This window comes from Saccostrea cucullata, unplaced genomic scaffold, assembly GCF_032062105.1.
Source record: "Saccostrea cucullata isolate Sc308-1 unplaced genomic scaffold, CSIRO_AGI_Scuc_v1 ctg1011, whole genome shotgun sequence".
NCBI lineage: Eukaryota > Metazoa > Mollusca > Bivalvia > Ostreida > Ostreidae > Saccostrea > Saccostrea cuccullata.
The window spans coordinates 284938-307222 of NW_026931569.1; the positions used below are offsets into that span (position 1 = coordinate 284938).

The 22285-nt window shown below is 34.9% G+C and overlaps 1 protein-coding gene across 7 annotated transcripts in view; it reads right to left on the reverse strand.

The window, feature by feature from the left end:
* The window catches only part of LOC134233012 (protein lev-9-like), a 52428-nt gene that overhangs the window by 12144 nt on the left and 17999 nt on the right, over positions 1-22285 (reverse strand). For 5 of the 7 annotated variants that reach the window (XM_062715010.1, XM_062715012.1, XM_062715011.1 and 2 more), the window contains exon 2: positions 3667-3766. In XM_062715010.1, the coding sequence (XP_062570994.1) occupies positions 3667-3766 (100 nt within the window). Of the gene's footprint in view, positions 1-1361; positions 1400-3628; positions 3767-22285 lie in introns of all 7 variants that reach the window. The other 2 variants (XM_062715008.1, XM_062715007.1) reach the window with 2 other exon arrangements.

Here is a 22285-nt window from a genome sequence, read left to right on the forward strand (position 1 = left end):
AAACACTCTACACCTACTCTGATTGATACAGCTATATCCACAGTCATCACACCTGTATAAAACACTCTACACCTACTCTGATTGATACAGCTATATCCACAGTCTCCATCACACCTGTGTAAAACACTCTACACCTACTCTGATTGATACAGCTATATCCACAGTCTCATCACACCTGTATAAAACACTCTACACCTACTCTGATTGATACAGCTATATCCACAGTCCCCATCACACCTGTGTAAAACACTCTACACCTACTCTGATTGATACAGCTATATCCACAGTCTCATCACACCTGTATAGAACACTCTACACCTACTCTGATTGATACAGCTATATCCACAGTCTCATCACACCTGTGTAAAACACTCTACACCTACTCTGATTGATACAGCTATATCCACAGTCCCCATCACACCTGTGTAAAACACTCTACACCTACTCTGATTGATACAGCTATATCCACAGTCTCATCACACCTGTGTAAAACACTCTACACCTACTCTGATTGATACAGCTATATCTATAGTCGCCATCACACCTGTGTAAAACACTCTACACCTACTTTGATTGATACAGCTATATCCACAGTCTCATCACACCTGTATAAAACACTACACCTACTCTGATTGATACAGCTATATCCACAGTCTCCATCACACCTGTGTAATACACTCTACACCGACTCTGATTGATACAGCTATATCCATAGTCCCCATCACACCTGTGTAAAACATTCTACACCTACTCTGATTGATACAGCTATATCCACAGTCTCATCACACCTGTGTAAAACACTCTACACCTACTCTGATTGATACAGCTATATCCACAGTCTCATCACACCTGTGTAAAACAAGGGACACCTACTCTGATTAATAGAGCTATATCCACAGTCTCCATCACACCTGTATAAAGCACTCTACACCTACTCTGATTGATACAGCTATATCCACAGTCTCATCACACCTGTATAAAACACTACACCTACTCTGATTGATACAGCTATATCCACAGTCTCCATCACACCTGTATAAAACACTCTACACCTACTCTGATTGATACAGCTATATCCACAGTCCCCATCACACCTGTGTAAAACACTCTACACCTACTCTGATTGATACAGCTATATCCACAGTCTCATCACACCTGTGTAAAACACTACACCTACTCTGATTGATACAGCTATATCCACAGTCTCATCACACCTGTGTTAAACAAGGGACACCTACTCTGATTAATAGAGCTATATCCACAGTCTCCATCACACCTGTATAAAGCACTCTACACCTGCTCTGATTGATACAGCTATATCCACAGTCTCATCACACCTGTGTAAAAGAAGAGACACCTACTCTGATTGATACAGCTATATCCACAGTCTCCATCACACCTGTATAAAACACTCTACACCTACTCTGATTGATACAGCTATATCCACAGTCCCCATCACACCTGTGTAAAACACTCTACACCTACTCTGATTGATACAGCTATATCCACAGTCCCCATCACACCTGTGTAAAACACTCTACACCTACTCTGATTGATACAGCTATATCCACAGTCCCCATCACACCTGTATAAAACACTCTACACCTACTCTGATTGATACAGCTATATCCACAGTCTCATCACACCTGTGTAAAACACTCTACACCTACTCTGATTGATACAGCTATATCCACAGTCTCATCACACCTGTATAAAACACTCTACACCTACTCTGATTGATACAGCTATATCCACAGTCTCATCACACCTGTATAAAACACTCTACACCTACTCTGATTGATACAGCTATATCCACAGTCTCATCACACCTGTGTAAAACACTCTACACCTACTCTGATTGATACAGCTATATCCACAGTCCCCATCACACCTGTGTAAAACACTCTACACCTACTCTGATTGATACAGCTATATCCACAGTCTCATCACACCTGTGTAAAACACTGTACACCTACTCTGATTGATACAGCTATATCTATAGTCCCCATCACACCTGTGTAAAACACTCTACACCTACTCTGATTGATACAGCTATATCCACAGTCTCATCACACCTGTGTAAAACACTCTACACCTACTCTGATTGATACAGCTATATCTATAGTCCCCATCACACCTGTGTAAAACACTCTACACCTACTTTGATTGATACAGCTATATCCACAGACTCATCACACCTGTATAAAACACTACACCTACTCTGATTGATACAGCTATATCCACAGTCTCCATCACACCTGTGTAATACACTCTACACCGACTCTGATTGATACAGCTATATCCATAGTCCCCATCACACCTGTGTAAAACATTCTACACCTACTCTGATTGATACAGCTATATCCACAGTCTCATCACACCTGTGTAAAACACTCTACACCTACTCTGATTGATACAGCTATATCCACAGTCTCATCACACCTGTGTAAAACAAGGGACACCTACTCTGATTAATAGAGCTATATCCACAGTCTCCATCACACCTGTATAAAGCACTCTACACCTACTCTGATTGATACAGCTATATCCACAGTCTCATCACACCTGTATAAAACACTACACCTACTCTGATTGATACAGCTATATCCACAGTCTCCATCACACCTGTATAAAACACTCTACACCTACTCTGATTGATACAGCTATATCCACAGTCCCCATCACACCTGTGTAAAACACTCTACACCTACTCTGATTGATACAGCTATATCCACAGTCTCATCACACCTGTGTAAAACACTACACCTACTCTGATTGATACAGCTATATCCACAGTCTCATCACACCTGTGTTAAACAAGGGACACCTACTCTGATTAATAGAGCTATATCCACAGTCTCCATCACACCTGTATAAAGCACTCTACACCTGCTCTGATTGATACAGCTATATCCACAGTCTCATCACACCTGTGTAAAAGAAGAGACACCTACTCTGATTGATACAGCTATATCCACAGTCTCCATCACACCTGTATAAAACACTCTACACCTACTCTGATTGATACAGCTATATCCACAGTCCCCATCACACCTGTGTAAAACACTCTACACCTACTCTGATTGATACAGCTATATCCACAGTCTCATCACACCTGTGTAAAACACTCTACACCTACTCTGATTGATACAGCTATATCCACAGTCCCCATCACACCTGTATAAAACACTCTACACCTACTCTGATTGATACAGCTATATCCACAGTCTCATCACACCTGTGTAAAACACTCTACACCTACTCTGATTGATACAGCTAAATCCACAGTCTCATCACACCTGTATAAAACACTCTACACCTACTCTGATTGATACAGCTATATCCACAGTCCCCATCACACCTGTGTAAAACACTCTACACCTACTCTGATTGATACAGCTATATCCACAGTCTCATCACACCTGTATAAAACACTCTACACCTACTCTGATTGATACAGCTATATCCACAGTCCCCATCACACCTGTGTAAAACACTCTACACCTACTCTGATTGATACAGCTATATCCACAGTCATCACACCTGTGTAAAACAAGAGACACCTACTCTGATTGATACAGCTATATCCACAGTCTCATCACACCTGTATAAAACACTCTAGACCTACTCTGATTGATACAGCTGTATCCACAGTCCCCATCACACCGGCACGTCTTCCTGGCACTCTTACAGGGACTGTCCTCGGGGTGACACGACTTCTGACACTCACGACCCACCTCAGGCTGACGGTCCGGACACGTGTACGCTGAAATAGAAAACAATTCTAAGATAAAATTGTATTCCATCGTCTCTTTCAATATGTAACACGAGTTAGCGGAAATAGAAAACATTCTAACTCCTCCATGGCACCTGATCCCACCTCTGATGTTTTGAAGGTTCGTGTTTGCTCTGCTCCTATTTTGTATTGTTTTATGGACTTTGATATTGAATACTGTCCGTTATCTCCATATCTTTCAAATTAAGATAAAGTACTATTCCCCTCACTCTTTCCATGTGTGTACGAGTAAACTAAAATAGATATAAAAGTTGAAGATACCACAAGCCACGTTTTGTTTTCATATGAAGCAGAATTTGTTCAAAATCTTACGTAAAAAGAAGAAAAAACTTGCTGTGTCCTTCAACTCGACATTTAGATATATCGACAACGTATTGTCTATGAACAATGGAATTTCCATTTTTACGTCGAAACGATATATCCCGGTGAGCTTGAGGTAAAAGGTACCCCAAAGTCTGACCATCTGTTTCATATTTAAATATTTTACTTGAAAAAAAAGACGTTAATGGTAACTATCAAGCTCTATGATAAACGTGATGACTTTAACTTTCCCTTACTTATGCAACAATATACATTCATCACCTGCATACGGAGTTTATACATCTCAGTTGATTCGATACGCAAGAGCATGCTCTACGTATGAACATTTTCTAAAACGACGGTAAATTATTGAAAAACAAGTTGATGAAACAAGAATATAGACAGTCTCGTTTAAAATCACGCCTGTGTAAAATACGTAAGTTCCAAGGTTGATACAATGACCTTGTTAGCAAATACAGTTTTTCATTGGGTCAAATGCTAACTAACGTTTTTCATACTAATTGTTTTAAGCCATTATTTATACACTGAATTGACGACTGATTTTTCCGTTATTTCCCCATCATGGCAAGAACACATGGCGGGTGTGACCAGTCGGCAGGAGATGCTCCTCCTCCATGGGACCTGATCCCACCTCTAATGTTTTGGAGGTCCGTATTTGCTCTGCTCTTATTTTTTATTGTTTATGGACTTTTGATCTTGCATTTTGTTCGTTATCTCCATTTGTTTCACTCCAGATGATGTTTCATTACAAGTTTTACAGCACGAAAATCATTACAGGTAACTGAAGCGGAATTTATACAACGTGTTACATTAATAAAAACTCGAGTCTATTTGTAAAATGATTGTGCTTACAACACACTGTGTACCCTTACAAAGGCAAGTACATAGTATATCTTTTCTTCCTTTGCGGAAGAAAGAACTGTGTAAAAATGGATTGGATGGTATTGGGGAGTTTCTATTCATTGATCTTCGTTTTTATTTTAATACATTTATCTGTAAACTATTCAATGGATGGTTATAAAAACTGCCTTTTGAGATCCTTCAAATGAGTGATGAGTCTGTAACGATCTCTACTTAAACGAATGTATTGCCCTCTTCGATAACAAAACTTTCAATCCAATAGAGTCTTACAAAAGCAGACAGTACTAAAATTGAGCTACATTGTATAGAATAACAGACATAAAATCTGGGAAGGATAAAACTAATATTGGTATTGGACTTACGAGAAACCTCTTGTTCTAATTCTTATTCCCCGGATGGGAAAGCATGTACTTAATTGATAAAAACTCATTAACAATGGCTATTATAATTTTGGTTCAGTTTTCCAATACATGAAACTGGGCCCAGAACTTGAACAATTAAAGCATTCTTAAGCATCAATAGAGTGAACCTAGCGAACTGGCCCTGAATTTAGATTGTGATCTGACAGAAGAATTAACACTAATTTTGTCTCATATTTAGAACAGATATCGCCTTGGGCCTGATGAGTGTTTTTTTCTGTCTCTCAAGTAGACAATTTGTATTTCTTGTCGAGTAGATGTGGCTCCTGATCCTGGGGAAAATTTGCGGCATTAGTGCATTCACCATTAAGAAAGCTCTGAAAAGGTTCATATGCAGAGAAAATAACGTCGGTTCCCAGCAAATCGTAATCGAACAGTTCAATAAAGTTAAGGTAATCCCAAATGATCAGGATAATTTTAGCTGTAAATGAAGAATATATGATGATATATAGCAATGATCAATTGATGTGATATTGTATTTTTCAGAAAAAATAAAACAAAATGTTATCATATGCTGAAGTGAGTTCTTAATAAATAAAAAAATGCAGAGAAACAACACACATTCAAATTTGAAAACAACATCAGACAGATTTTTAACCGATTTCTGAATCACGACTTAACAAAAAAAATGGATTTGAACTTCAGCAGAGTATTTCAGGAAGCTAAATTGACAACGCATCCTTGCACCTAAAACAATTCCTTTTTGGCAGATGTGATTAATTTACTGTCTTTGCAAAAAAAAATAAACATTAACAAATTCACATTTCCCATCTTGCAAATGGAAATCAAACTGATTTTAGATTACGTCAATGTTAATTGAAAGTGCAAAGACTTTATAAAGACTTAATTTTACCGGTTCCCAGACCCGAAATATCGTCGCTCTAATTGGACTGTCACGTAATATTTATGTCATTCTACTGATAAGGGTTAGTCTTGCACACTACTCGACTGGTTAGGTTTCGTCTTGCACCCCCTCTTAGAGATTAATGTTAGTCCTTGTACAAGTATTCAACTGATTAGGGTTAGTCTCGCATTAATTATTTTTTGATATTGATTACTGTTCGTTATCTCCATATGTTTCATCAATCCGAGAAATTAGGGCTAGTCCTCCCTCATTATTTGATTCATTGAGGTTAGTCTACATAGGAATTTTAGCCACAGATGCATTGCCTTTCATATGGGTATCATAAGAGGCAACTCACATGTGGATCATATGAATAACATATGTAAATCATGTGATTATATAAATATGCATATTATTCACATATGATGCCCTTTTTATGATTCTCATATGGAACCAATCATATGATTCACATATAATTCTCCTATGTGGCGAAGTGCCTGTGTAGCATAATCCCGGGAGATTTCGCCTAAACGTCTTAGTCCTTGCATACCATCCGAGAGATTAGATTTAGTGACTCGTTTCTTTTAATAAATTAAGAAATTAATTTTCTTTTGTAATTTTTGCAATATCTTAATTCAGCTTTTAGGCATTTTGATGGTTTGTATACATAGAAAAACGGCTAAATACGATTGAAATGGCAGTAACCAAGCGCCGCAAGCGCTTCGTTGACAATATTATTTTTGTGAATAAACAATATGTATTTATTATTTTTCAGAGAACGAGGTAAAAAAGAAGTTTTCAACTTAAGTTTTAACCGTAGAAATCGATATGGGGTTCAAAAAGGAAAAAAATATCGTTTTTTTTCAATCGCTCACATGATCTCATATATATACTTTAGCGACACTATATTTTAGAGCGTTTTTCTGGATACCGGTTTAGTAAAGTCTATCCGAAGAAACACATTAAAAATTGACGTTAACCGGAAATGCAGGTGCTTTTTTCGATTCTTTGCTAAGGATACTGTAAACCAACTTTTATTCGCGACCACTTTTTTTTCGCGATTTACCGAAAAATAAACTAATTTGTGACGATTTATTTTCGCGATCAATCCTTTTTACAACTGTTTTAATAGAAAAAAAGACTTTAAGGACACGTTCGCGGCGAGAAATATTCGCGATGATGAGACTATCGCAAACCTCGCGAAAATTTCTCGAACGCGAATAAAATTGGTTTACAGTACTGTAAATCATTTTTTATTCGCGAGAACTTTATTTTCGCGTAATTACGCGATGCTATGCATTCAATGCGAAAATTTGATTCAGTTAGTTGATTATATTGACCACAATTGTGAAAATTTTGTCTCGCTAATAAAGAGTCAATGACTATCGCGAAAATAACGCGAAAATTAAGTGATCTACAGTATATTCCCTCAGTTAGTTGTATTTGCTTGTATTTAAGGCAGTTTACGCCTTATTAACCGCGAAGTGACTTATAAAAAAGCGTAAACTGTCCCAAGTTACGTTATATCGTAAAAGTTAAAATAAACTTCATTCAATCCTTGTGATTTAGTTTTAGTGTTGACAAAAAGACAATTTTTCCTCCAAAAATGGCGTCAAATTGAACATATATTTTAAAAGTAAAGTCAAATGGAGTAATACGTTTTTGACGTAACTAATTGTGATCAAACGAAGACAACTTATGTTATACTAGATAAAATTAATCTTTAATCCAATCAAATGACGTGTTAAGATTAAATTATTTAACTTAAGATAAAAATTCCAGGGAATAACTTGCAGGGAAATCCATGGAATAAGAAATCTTGATCATAAAATATGATCAATTCCTGGAGTGCTGTGTTTGTAAAACATTATTTTAAAATTTATCCCAGAAATCTTATTTCTGTGTAAAAATTTCATAAATATAGAAATACAGAAGTATAAATTTTTCAGAAGCTAAATAAAGTGGAATATTGCTCTCTAATAAATGAAATACATTGTGTAAAAAAGCAACTAAACGATGTATTTTGTGATCACCGAGGAAGCAAACGGAAGGAAGATCCGGATATTGGCACCAGGATTCATCAAAAACAAGGAGTCAAATGTGCGATAAATAGAATACATATTGAAAGTTAATCATCAACTTTTGTGAAAAACAATGTCAATACACTGAACTATGGCCTCCGGATAAAAAAGATTCAGAAAGTCTTTAAAGCTAAAAAAAAAAACGATCAAAATCTAAAAATTGGAGAAGAGCAAACACGGACATCCGAAAAAAAAAATCAGAGGTAGGATTAGGTGCCATGGAGCGAAGCATCCCTTGCCGACTGGTCACACCTGCCGTGTGCTCCTTGTCATGTTCGGTGAAACACGAAAAAATCATGTACAACTCAGTGTGTAAATAATGAGTTTACAATCACTATGAAGCACAGTCTGACACATCTGTTTCAAATTTGTACATTTTACTTGAAAGAGACGTTAATGGTAATCTAACAACCAAGCTCTAAGATAAACGTGAGGACTTTAACTTTACAATCATCAACTTCCCTTACTTATGCAGCAATACACCTTCATCGCCTGCATACGGAGTTTATATATCTCAGTTGATTCTACACGCAAGACCATGTTCTACTTATGTGCAATTTCTAAAAAGAGGTAAATTATTGACAAACAAATTGATGAAACAAGAACTTCAACAGTCTTGTTTTAAATCATCCTCTCGTATGTTCTTTGGTCGATACAATGACCTTGTCAGCAAATACCATTTATCAATGAGTCAAATGCTGACTGACGTTTTTCATACGACTGGTTAGTCCATTATATACACACTGAATTGACGACTGATTTTTCCGTTATTTCCCGATCATGACAAGGAGCACACGGCGGGTGTGACCGGTCGGCAGGGATGCTCACTCCTCCATGGCACCTGATCACACCTCTGATGTTTTGGAGGTCTGTGTGCTCTCCTTTTTTTGTACTGTTGTTAAGGACTTTTCCGAATACTTTTTTTCCATATATTTCATGAAAAAAGTCAGTCAGCATTTTACTCATTGAAAAATTGAAAACTTAATGATAATATGAAAGCGTGCACCTCATTGATAAGAACTCATTAGCAATAGTAATTACAATTTTGGTTCAATTTTCCAATCAATGAAACTTGGCCCAGAACTGAAACAATTAAAGCAGTCCTATGCCACAATAGATTTACTGATAGAAGTGAACTTTGCGAACTAGCCCTGGGTCTAGATTGAGAACTAACAGAAGAATCAACACTTATTTTGTCTCATTTTTGGAACAGTTATATACTTGGACATGATGAGTGGTTTTTTTCTCTCTCTCTCTCTCAGGCAGATAATTTGTATTTTTTGCCGACTTCGAGTAGACATCGCTCATTGACATGGAGAATTTAGCGGCATTACAGCAATCACAATGAAGGCAGCTCTGAAAATGTTCATATACAGAGAAAGGAATGTCGACTCCCAGCAAATCGTAATCAAACAGTTCAATAGGGTTAAGGTAGGACCAACTGATCAGGACAATATCAGTTGTAAAAGATTTTTTATAGCACTACATTTTTAAAGAATTTTTAACGATATAATTTGCTTTTTTACAAAATGTGAAAACAACGCGAAATCATAAGCTGAAGTAATTCTTAATTAAAACAAATTGCAGATATAAAACACACATTCAAACTTGAAAACAACAACGGACAGCTTTTTAACCGATTTCTGAATCGCGACTTAACAAAAAGATATTGCTTTGAACTTCAGCAGAGTATTTCAGGAAGCTAAATTAACAACGCATCCTTACACCTAATAGAAGTCCTTTTTGGCAGATGTGATTGCATTTGTTGTGATTAATTTACTGCATTTGTAAAAAATAAAGATTTACAGATTCCAATTCGCCAGTATTTACAAATGAAAATGAGACTGATTTTAGGTTACGTCACTAGAAAGAAAAAAGGAAAAAAACATTACAAATTGACATTAACCAGAAATGCACGTGCTTGTGTCTATTCTTTGATAAGGATAAATTCCCTCGGTTAGTTGAATGTACTATTATTTCACTTTATAAAATAAAATTCCAGGGAATAGCTTACTGAAGGAAAAAAAACCCTAATGTAACAAGAAAACTTTTAACTGAGATAAATCTCTGGTGTGCAGTGTTTGTAACAATTTTATTTTAAATTCTATGCTTGTGACATATCGGATATCTTATTCCTGTGTAAGATTTCATAAATACGAGGATTAGAAATATGTCAATAATAAATAATAATGACACAACTTTTGCTAAATTTTTAGCTTGTCCACGAACTTTACGGACAACCCTCGTATTGAATTAAAGAGATATAAATCTATCAGTAGCTAAATAAAGTGGAATATCACTCTCTACTACAATGAGATAGACTGCGTAAAAAGCAGCTAAACGCTGTATTTTGTGATCACGGAGGAAGCAAACGGAAGGAAGATCCGGATATTGTCGCTAGGATTCAGCAAAAACGAGGTGTCAGGGTGTGATAAATCAAAGAAAATCATCTACTTTCGTAAAAAACAATCTCAATACACGCAACCTGTGTCTCCGAATAAGAAATTCAGAAAGCCGTTAAATTTTTAATCACTAGCACGAATTCCCCAAACACTTTTGTTATACCATTCATAAGATATTTTGTTAATTTTTTGTGTGTTTTTTTTTTCAATAGAATACATATATGCCTTTTGAATTTTCTTTCAGATGTATGTGTTTTGGTTTAGAGATTTCAATGGTACATGTTTATATGTAGCGTTATACTGTAAAATCACTAGTTTTAGTGGAGGATTAATTTTCGATGTTTTCAACGTTTGGAGATACCCAGGACTTTATGACCACCACGAAATGTAAAATTTCATTTGCATTATACTACTAAACATTTTCCAATCACGAATTTAAATCCCCCAAATTTTAATATTTTTAGCTCACCTGAGCCAAAGGCTCAAGTGAGCTTTTCTGATCACATTTTGTCCGGCGTCCGTCCGTCCGTCTGTCCGTCTGTCTGTCTGTCTGTAAACTTTTCACATTTTCGACTTCTTCTCAAGAACCGCTGGGCCAATTTCAACCAAACTTGCCACAAAGTATCCTTGGGTGAAGGGGATTCAAGTTTGTTCAAATGAAGTGCCACGCCCTCATTCAAGGGGAGATAATTGGGAATTAATGAAAATTTGGTGGTATATTTTAAAAATCTTCTTCTCAAGAACCACTGTGCCAGGAAAGATGAAACTTATGGGGAAACATCCTCAGGTAGTGTAGATTCAAGTTTGTTCAAATCATGACCCCCGGGGGTAGGGCGGGGCCAAAATGGCCGACTAAAGTTTTACATAGAAAATATAGGAAAATTCTTTAAAAATCTTCTTCCCAAGAATGACAAAGCCATAATTTATCATATTTATGTGGAAGCATGCTCAGGTAGTGTAGATTCAAGTTTGTTCAAATCATGGCCCCCGGGGGTAGGGCGGGGCCAAAATGGCCGATCAAAGTTTTACATAGAAATATATAGGAAAATTCTTTAAAAATCTTCTTCTCAAGAATGACAAAGCCATAATTCATCATATATATATGGAAGCATGCTCAGATAGTGTAGTTTCAAGTTTGTTCAAATCATGACCCCCCGGGGTAGGGCGGGGCCAAAATGGCCGACCAAACTTTTATATTTACATTCAGTGTAATTTTCCTTATGAAATCCATTAGAAATACACACGACGTTCAAATTTCTATAACACACGCGAAACCTTGTCACCACGCGTTAGAATACACAGTAGGAACTACATGCATTTTCAATACTCTAGGAACACCAAAATGTAAAATGTTTTATTTCAATTTAATGAAAAACTATAACCCTGAAAAATTAACGTAAAAATTAACGTAATGTGCATTAAGAATTAATTTGTCACTTTTTTTCCTCGCAATGTTTGTTTGCGTTATTTAACTTTGCAACGTCATTTAACGTCATTTGACGTCACAAACGGCTCTTACGTCTATTAACCACTGCAGTTTTGAAGGGCGCTAAATTCACATCTAAGATTAACGAAATAAGCAATTATGAAAAAGGAAAATTAGAGAATGTAAATATAAGCATATCTATAACACACCTGGCCGTGCCGACAAATTATCATACAGCGCTAACAATTTGTCGGCACGGCCAGGTGTGTTATAGGACCGAAGACATCCAGAAATATGAATTCAATGCTTAAACATAGAAATATATAGGAAAATTCTTTAAAAATTTTCTTCTCAAGAATGACAAAGCCATAATTCATCATATTTTAAGGAAGCATGTTCAGGTAGTGTAGATTCAAGTTTTTTCAAATCATGGCCCCCGGGGGTAGGGCGGGGCCAATATGGCCGACCAAAGTTTTACATAGAAATATATAGGAAAATTCTTTAAAAATCTTCTTCTCAAGAATGACAAAGCCATAATTCATCATATTTATATGGAAGCATGTTCAGGTAGTGTAGATTCAAGTTTGTTCAAATCATGACCCCTTGGGGTAGGGCGGGGCCAAAATGGCCGACCAAACTTTTACATAGAAATATATAGGAAAATTCTTTAAAAATTTTCTTCTCAAGAATGACAAAGCCATAATTCATCATATTTATATGGAAGCATGTTCAGGTAGTGTAGATTCAAGTTTGTTCAAATCATGACCCCCGGGGGTAGAGCGGGGTCAAAATGGCCGATCAAAGTTTTACATAGAAATATATAGGAAAATTCTTTAAAAATCTTCTTCTCAAGAATGACAAAGCCATAATTCATCATATTTATATGGAAGCATGCTCAGGTAGTGTAGATTCAAGTTTGTTCAAATCATGACCCCCGGGGGTAGAGCGGGGCCAAAATGGCCGACTAAAGTTTTACATAGAAAATATAGGAAAATTCTTTAAAAATCTTCTTCTCAAGAATGACAAAGCCATAATTTATCATATTTATATGGAAGCATGCTCAGGTAGTGTAAGATTCAAGTTTGTTCAAATCATGGCCCCCGGGGGTTGGGCGGGGCCAAAATGGCCGATCAAAGTTTTACATAGAAATATATAGGAAAATTCTCTTAAAATCTTCTTCTCAAGAATGACAAAGCCATAATTCATCATATATATATATGGAAGCATGCTCAGGTAGTGTAGTTTCAAGTTTCTTCAAATCATGACCCCCCGGGGTAGGGCGGGGCCAATATGGCCGACCAAAGTTTTACATAGAAATATATAGGAAAATTCTCTAAAAATCTTCTTCTCAAGAATGACAAAGCCATAATTCATCATATTATAATTTATATATGGAAGCATGCTCAAGTATTGTAGATTCAAATTTGTTCAAATCATGACCCCCAGGGGTAGAGCGGGGCCAAAATGGCCGACCAAAGTTTTTAAAGATATATACAGGAAAATTCTTTAAAAATCATTTTCTAAAAAAAAAGCAAATCCATGATTGGTCATGGGACTACTTTAGGATTTAAACTTTACAATAAAAAGCCATTTTCTACTATTTCCTACCCTTAGTGCTCAGGTGAGCGATGTGGCCCATGGGCCTCTTGTTTTCCTCAAACCACGAAAATTTGACCCCACGATAATTTTTTTAACGTAGAACCTACGTCGTATGACATCATAACTAGTGAATATGTTTAGCCTGTGCTAGAGCCATTATGACGTCATAATTAATTCAATGTCATTTCCCGTACTTTACAGCCTCAGTATAGAAATGGTAGAAAATACTGCATTTTGAAATTCACAGAATTCAATTTAAAATCATGCCGAAATAATCTTAATTCGATTTATATTTTTTTTTTAAATATAATTTTTAATATTAACGAGAAACCTGTAGGCACATTTCATTTAATAGATCTTGACCTTAATTAAGTTGACAAATCCAAGACTATCTTGTGTGATGAAACTGCCATGTATACAACTTACTGTAATAATGTAAATGTTATGTAACTATTTTGAAGGAATGCAAAAATCCTTTTAAAAAATCGTCAGTTGCCAACTAAATAGTGTAATATCTTGAAGAAACGTGTCTAAGTCAAAGATGTACGTGTTGTAGATTGTGTGTACGTTTTGTGATATCTATCATGAAATGATGTGCATTCCTTTTCATAATTATTTGTTACTTATTCATATTCAAGGAGTTTTATTACAATTTCTTTATTAAATATGATCTTTTAAATTAAAAGCACATTTTTTATAAACATTTTTAATCTGAAAGTAGCCCCAAATAGTCATTTAATAATAAAATCCATGTAAGTGCAAAAAGGTCAAGAATATTAGCATCGGTAAATAACCTATCTCTCATTAGTTAGAGGGGAAAGATATATATTTTAATCACTTTTTGTAATCATTTGGGTATGTTCTTTATCATATCAAAGATTGAAAACATTGTGACAAAGACTTCTGAAAAATATTTAAAAATGTAGGGTGGAAAATTGACTGAAAATAAATAGAGTTCATTTGCCTATAGTTTTGAAAATGTGGACTTATCTTTTATGTCAATTGAATAAAAAAGAATTTATTCTCGGGAAATATTGTTTAATACTGTTCAATTAATAAACAATAAAAACAACTATGTTTAAAGAAGCAATTTTGTGATTTTTTATCCTCTTTGCATGAGAAGTACTCCTAAAATGACTAAAATTGTGAAATCGCAATATGTATTTATCATTCCATGTTTAACTGGCTGTACTACGTTTAATAACAAGGAAACCTGTCATGTGCTTTTAACTGATTGATAAGCAAGTACTAATTTATCATTATGAAAAGTTTGAAAATCTTGTGACAAAGACTTCTCCGACATAGGTTCTACCTTAAGTATGCAAATATATGTGCGCTGTTCCATGTAAGGCTCATATTTAATGTTAAAGTCACATGTATAAATGCAGTGTTACATGGAAACATTCAGTGATACATGGATACAAACAGTATTAAATGGATACATGCCGCATTCGGGGATAAAGGCAATATTACATCGATTTATACTGGTTTGTATTGATACACATGTATATGCAGGGATAGGGTGAGTTCACCATGCATCGGACACATACCTTGCTGCGGACAACTTTAGGCAATTAACTCTCTTTCAACTTCAGAGTTCTGTGTATTTATTTGTTTCTGTCATATAGATGAAGATTTAAATTTTTTAATGATACCGATTTTGTTTATCATGTTATGATAAAAATACCCCGCAAATGGCCTTGAAAATACGTCATATTTTACATCATCAAAGGGGAATAACCCGAAATTTATGTTTTTGCGATTTTTAGAGTTATCGTTCTTTTAAATTCGACTTCCACGGAACGAGTCGGACTTTGGTGAATTTTGTATAGGATTGGTAATTTTACATAAATTATAAAGAAATTTCAGTTCAATATTTGTTTAATTCTTATTAGAGCTGTTTTTTACTAGTATGCTAATTTCACCGTACATCGGACACAAATTAACCATGCATCGGACACTTTTCGATGCAAAGGTAAACACTACCATTTTCATACAGAACCCAGCTGACAGCTGTTTTTTGCGGAAAAGAAAATAAAAACTCTATATTTTCAGTCAAAATACAAGTTATCGATATATGACGTCTGGAATGTTACTCAATTTATTTCTTCAAACCAGAGTATGATAAACAATGAGAAAAAGGCGCGAATTACCGCATTATAAGCATTTTAAAGCATTTCTACGGCAAAGTGAGGTATCTTGAATCGTTCTACATTTGTGAAATAATGTCATCAATTAAATTTAAGTTGAGGGTTATTTCTTAGATAAAAGATGAAAATATATCCATATCAAGGATTTTAAAGCACTGTGATAAAGGTATGATATTTTTCCGGTCTCCATACCGTCTGTCCGATGCATGGTGAACAATGTCCGATCCATGGTGAATTCTCAGTTATTCCTAAAAACTCGATTTTTGGGGATATTTTCTCAATAAAGGGCATATAATTGTGTCCTAAATTGATATTTTAATCACAAACTAAATGTTAAACTCCATTTTGATAATTTTCCGTCGGTAGCTATAGCGCTAGAACTTGTTGAAGTACAAGGGTATCCGATGCATGGTGAATTCACCCTACATGGATACTTGTGGGATACTTAAATTTAAAGAAATAAACAACGTTATTCAGTGAACATAGCGTTATGAATAGCAATTGCTCTGCTGGCGCTAGCGCGCATCATGGAAAATATGCCAGCAGAGCTACTGCTATTCATAATGCCATGTTCAATGAATAATTGTTGTTTATTACTTATATTTGCATTCTTTGATGTTGTCAAAAATATCAGAGGAAATCCTGGCTTACATAGGGATGCGGCTTGTTGTCCTCAGTAAAGAAAAACATAGGGCTAAAAAATCAGTATACCTGATCATAGTACCTTTTCTCTAATAAATCATAGACAATTTATAAAGTGTTTGCCTCTTAAACACAGTTATCTGGATACAAGTGTACCGTCGTCAAATTCTCTTAATTTTTGTTTTGATGCAGTTGTGACGTCATTGATCAACATCATTGAAACGCTTTATGACAAAAATCAATAATTTAACACTATGATGAAAAAAAGACAAAGCTTTACTAAAGATTATAACTCCAGAATGCTTTGTTTGATTTTCTAAGTTCTTCTGTTTATTTTTAGAGCCGAAATCCTTCTTGAAATAGATCTACTATTAAAGAAATGTTGCTTTTTCTGAATGTTTATCAATTCTCTGTAATTCTCAAAATTGGTTGGCCACGCATAGAAAAACATTTTGATTTTTTTATAATAATTTTAAACAGCTATGTCATTAATTGTAAAATCTAAAGTGGGTTTATGAAATAGACCCTTGGTTGCCATAGAAACGGGGTGCAAAATTCCTCAATTTCGTTAATTTTGAAAAACGTGTACTTATCAGGAAAAAACTGTGTCCAGAAATGAAAAGAGGTAACTTAATATGTTTTCATTATTTAAATTCAATACTACAGATTAAAGTAATTATATCTGTAGTTTTAATTTAATCTCTCAATAGTAAATGGTCATTTTACATGTGACAGACTCATGTTTTTATATATTATGCACATGTGCATAGCAATGCATATTGCATGTGCATCTATTCAGAATTAATTTAATTATATATGTTTTTACTTGCAGCACACTTCTACAGCTGAATTATATAATTATTCATTTAACCTGTAGTTAAGTGTATTGATTTTTAAATTATTCTATTCCAGAGAGGTCCAGAGTTAGCCTCAGGGCTCTAATTATATTCTGGCCGAGGTCACTTTGTATCTTTTAGTTTCATAGTTTTTTTTAGTGTTGTCTTATGCTTTTCTATTGGTTTTTGTGTTTCCCTCCAAGTTTTCTTTGTGTTTTTTGGTCAATTCTGGTTTGGTTTCTACAAGTATGGAGGTGTTTCAGTTTTGTCATTGATTATACTGTCCTGTTTATATACCTGACATTTGACTTTGAGACCAACACTTCCTCTTGCATGGTAAGTGATTCTTTCAGACTAATAAGTAATAAGATTCTAATTCTATTAAATGTGAAATCTGTAATTTTTGCACTGAATTCCGTAAATCACTTTTTCTGGAGTAAATGTTTAGTGAGAGTGAGACTGTAGGTATAGAGTTATGTGTTAATAGTAAATAAATTGCTGTCTCACTTTTTCATATTTTTAAAGTAAACTTTATTTTATGATTAGTATAAATATCTACAAAGGTGTTTATTGTTGGATTTGTAGATATTGAGATATTGCTGTCTTGTGTATGCAGCTTATATGCTGTACGTTGTACAGTATATGACCCATTCCCATTGAATGGTATGCACTTTAATTGTTTTTATGCCGAACAATAATTCATTATGTACATATTCATTGGAGAGATAATTATTGTAAAGATTTTATTGTTAATATTCATTGATTAAAGAAGTGGGAGATTTTATTGTGTAATTTTCATATAATTGAATTATCTCCCTTGGATTTTGATAAAGCTATATAATATATTGATTGTACATGTATATTGATTAATAGCTTTATAGTTTTTATGCTTAATATTTATAATATGTTATTTCATTATAGGGTTTTGATGATTATTGATCCATCGAATAAAGAGTTTATCGTCTTGTCAAAAACTCGAACCAACAGCCTTGTTGTTATTTAACATCCGACATCAGTCATACCACACAAGTCTGTTACATACATATTATAACATATCAGATAGGTGATTGGTTTAGTGGAGTTTTTTTGGAGGCTAAAAACAAAAAAAGGCACACTGATTACAAATTTAGTAATAACTAGAGCCGAGCTCGTTGCAAAGCAACGAATAGGTCTTCCGTTGGAGCTACGGATAAGAAGACGTAACCTTGAGTCTAGGTCAAAAGCCACATTCTTAAGTTCTACAAGTGAAAATTTAAGCCTTTTAAGAGAAGCAACTTGCAATGTTTAGCTAGGAAAAAGACTGTAAAGGAATATACATGTGTAAATGTGACCTTGAACTTTCCAAGTGACCTTGAACTCTCCAAATGACTTTGATCTAACCAATGACTAGCTCTCGTTATAAAAATATTATCCATGTGTTACCGTCTGGAAAATTTCAAACATTTTATTTAGATATTCTTTCTGTCCATGCATCCAACCAAAAACATCTTATCCTTGGGGACTTTGAACTCGAGTCAAGGTCACGTCCCATCCTGCATTATATCAGCAATGTTTCACCAGTAGAAAAATGGTAGCGAATTTACAGTTTCACTGTCACTAATCTTGACTCGTCCAAATGACTGGATATGTTCAGCCATGAGTTTTTTTTTTCTGACTATAATCGAGGCAAAATGATTCATTGGGTTCAACACAATGTCGAGACTATAGCTCTACTTGTTTGTACTTATAACAAAGGAAGAGAAAACTAGCCATTGCCATCAGACCAAAACTGTAGAAGGAGTAGCGTTTTAAAGGAATTTCACATAAATTTCTATTTTTTGTAATCATAACAACACCGTTCATCGAAATCAAAAACGATGCACTTAATTATGTATCACATTGAAGTCTACTTGTGTGTCCAGTTATATTGAAATCAAACTAAAACTGTAGGAGGAGTAGCATTTTTAAGGAATTATATACAGAAATTTCTATTTTTAGTAACCATGGCAACACCGTTCATCGAAATCAAAAACGGATGCACGATATTTTGTATCTTAGTGAAGGCTACTTATGTGCCAAACAATATTGAATTCAGACAAAAACTGTTGAAGAAGTCGCATTTTAAAGCATTCAAAAACCGATGCACTATACTATGTATCTTAGAGATGTGTACTTGTGTGCCAAGTTATATTGAAATCAGACCAAAACGGTAGGAAGGGTAGTATTATGAAAAATTGTTTACAGACAGACAGACAGATAGCTAGACAGACGAACGGACGGCAGACACTTTACTATCGCATCCCACAGACAGGTGGGACAGATATTTATATATCGAAAATAACCAAATTAAATAAAGAAATCATTTTTAAAGCATTAAATCGTAGCAAAAAAGAAAATATCAATGGATGCGACACTTTTCAGACGAGGGAAGAGATATGAACCTCTCATAAATACGGTACACATGTATCAGATCATTGCACGTCGGCAATCTAAAATGACACATATTATTTGTTTTCTTTGTATAACTTAACCCCCCCCCCCCCTAATTTCTTAGAAAATGTTTGTACAATCAAGAAAATCGTTTACTTTTCATAAAGACTACGACGTTTTTTTTCTTTTTCAAGAACCGTATAATAGCGAGCGCAGCGAGCTCAATAGAATAACGTGTAAGAAAAGAAGTTCGGAATTGTACACACGTCAAGCAAATTTTGTTGTGCAACATTCCCAGAGCTCCTTTACTACCCAATGTCCTTTGCGCGAATAAATAAGCAAATAATAACACAAGTAACAGCTTTTTAAAAAGCTTGGCTGACTAATGTCATCAATATCTATAGAATCTATGAGCATGATACATGTAAACTATAAACGTTTACATTGGGGGGGGGAATTATTTCACTGGAGTAAATTATGGAGATGTTGCACAAAACATAAACCATATATACTGTTTGTATCTCAAATAAAAAATGAAATCATGATCATGTCCCGCTGTAGATTCGAACCCGGGACGTAAAGATGAACACCTCTGTCCGCAAGTCTAAAATGGTTTTAAAGGATGACGTGACGTAAATAAGGAAAAACATTTGATTAATGCTTGAAAGCATTGCTACATATAAAGGTGGCAGCTGAAAATATGATAACTACAAGAAATTGGGAATCTAACAATTTTGACTGACGTGTAGAATATGATTGATAGTTTCTTGGGTATGCCAAAGTATCAAAGATTGTTGGAAACGTGGGAAAAATAATTAAAGCTTTAAATGACCCAACAAACTTGACGGCGATAGTGCGGATTCAGGAAGTTTTTCCCAGAAATGAGGGGTCAACATCAAATGTTTTATTACTTTAAATGATGTAACTTCTAACTCATTTCACAATGTCACCGAATTGTTTGTTTGTTTTTTTTCCAAAGCTCGACCAGGATTCTGACAAAAAAGAACAGACTTTACATAATTCATGCAGTTTTCATTTTCATTCAATAGAATAGTCCAGAAAAAGGGTGCTAAAACCTACATGTGACATTTTGGCGCCAAATAATAGTGTCACCCCTTACCTAGAAGACAAATGGACTAATCCAGTAGGATAGAAACGCAGAAAAAAGGTCAAACGGACATATATCCGTATAAGAACTCTCATGAAATGAATATATGCTAGCAAAAGGCTAGAGAAAATAAATACTTCAATGTATTGTATTAGCAATATGTTTATTTTTCTGCTAACAGAATAGATAACTGTTGTTGCTTAAATACATGTAACAAATCCGATGATAATCAGCATGTACAAAATTTTGCTGGCTAACTGTGACCTCTTCGAACCCAGGAAATATTGATCCTTAGCGTGACGTCAGGCAATAAAAGGCTTTCAGTTTGTAGAAATATTTCAAAAACTTTTCCGCAATAAATATACAGTTATTACTAGCTTACTCTAAAGTCTTCTATCATACATATGTACTAGCGTACTCTGTTTTGTAGGATCGGTTTTTTCAGTGGGTGGCTCAGTACAACTCTCCTGTCTGTTATTTTTTTTTCTGCAGCTATACTGTGTATGAAGTTTGATTATTTTTAAAAATATCTTGGTTAGTTTGTTTGAAACTGAGCTTTGAACTTAGCTAAAGGCAAAGAGTGACGGAAAGAGATAAAGCAGGATGGAAGACGTCCGACATGACAAACATTATATCCCAAGCCATATTCATGGCGGGGCATAGAATGATTATTGGTTTACATAAAAAAATAGGTTGTGACTTTCTTTCGGAATTCAACACCAGCCTTAATCTACATGTATATACAAATCAACCAATTAACATTCTCGGCTTAGAAGGAAGACATAATTGTATATTCATTTTAAACATGTTAAAGGGGGGTACTTATAGTGATGAGAGGAAATTTCACCACGTGTCGGTCCATGAAACATGAAAGATTATTTTTGGAATGTTTGTATACAACAGCGTCTTTGAAGTAAATTAGAATTTATTGAAATATTTAAAAATAATTCTTTCAGGGACGCCGTGATATATTTGGTAGTCTGTGTAATATAACTGTTCGGATATAGCACAGGCCTTTAGATCGCTTAGAAAAAACTTGAGGTGTTGGAAAAAAAAATACACACAATTTTTTTTTTCTAAGCGATCTGAAGGCCTGTGGGATATAGTGTCTATTACCAAAGGATTTGCTGATCCTTTTTTTCCGTATAGTCGAAATGCATGGGAGAAGGAAAAAACCGTTTGTGGATTAATCAAATACAATGATGCGTTGTGTTCTTAAATCTAAATAGACACGTTTTTTCTTCTCGTTTTCCTTTTTTGTAAAATGCCGTTTGCTTTGTTTAAAAACTTTTTCCTACGCGTTACCAATGTGAGAAGAGAAAACAAGACGTCCTCAAACAATTTATTTCTAATGATGAAAACACCGAATGACGATAAGGATAATTAAGGTG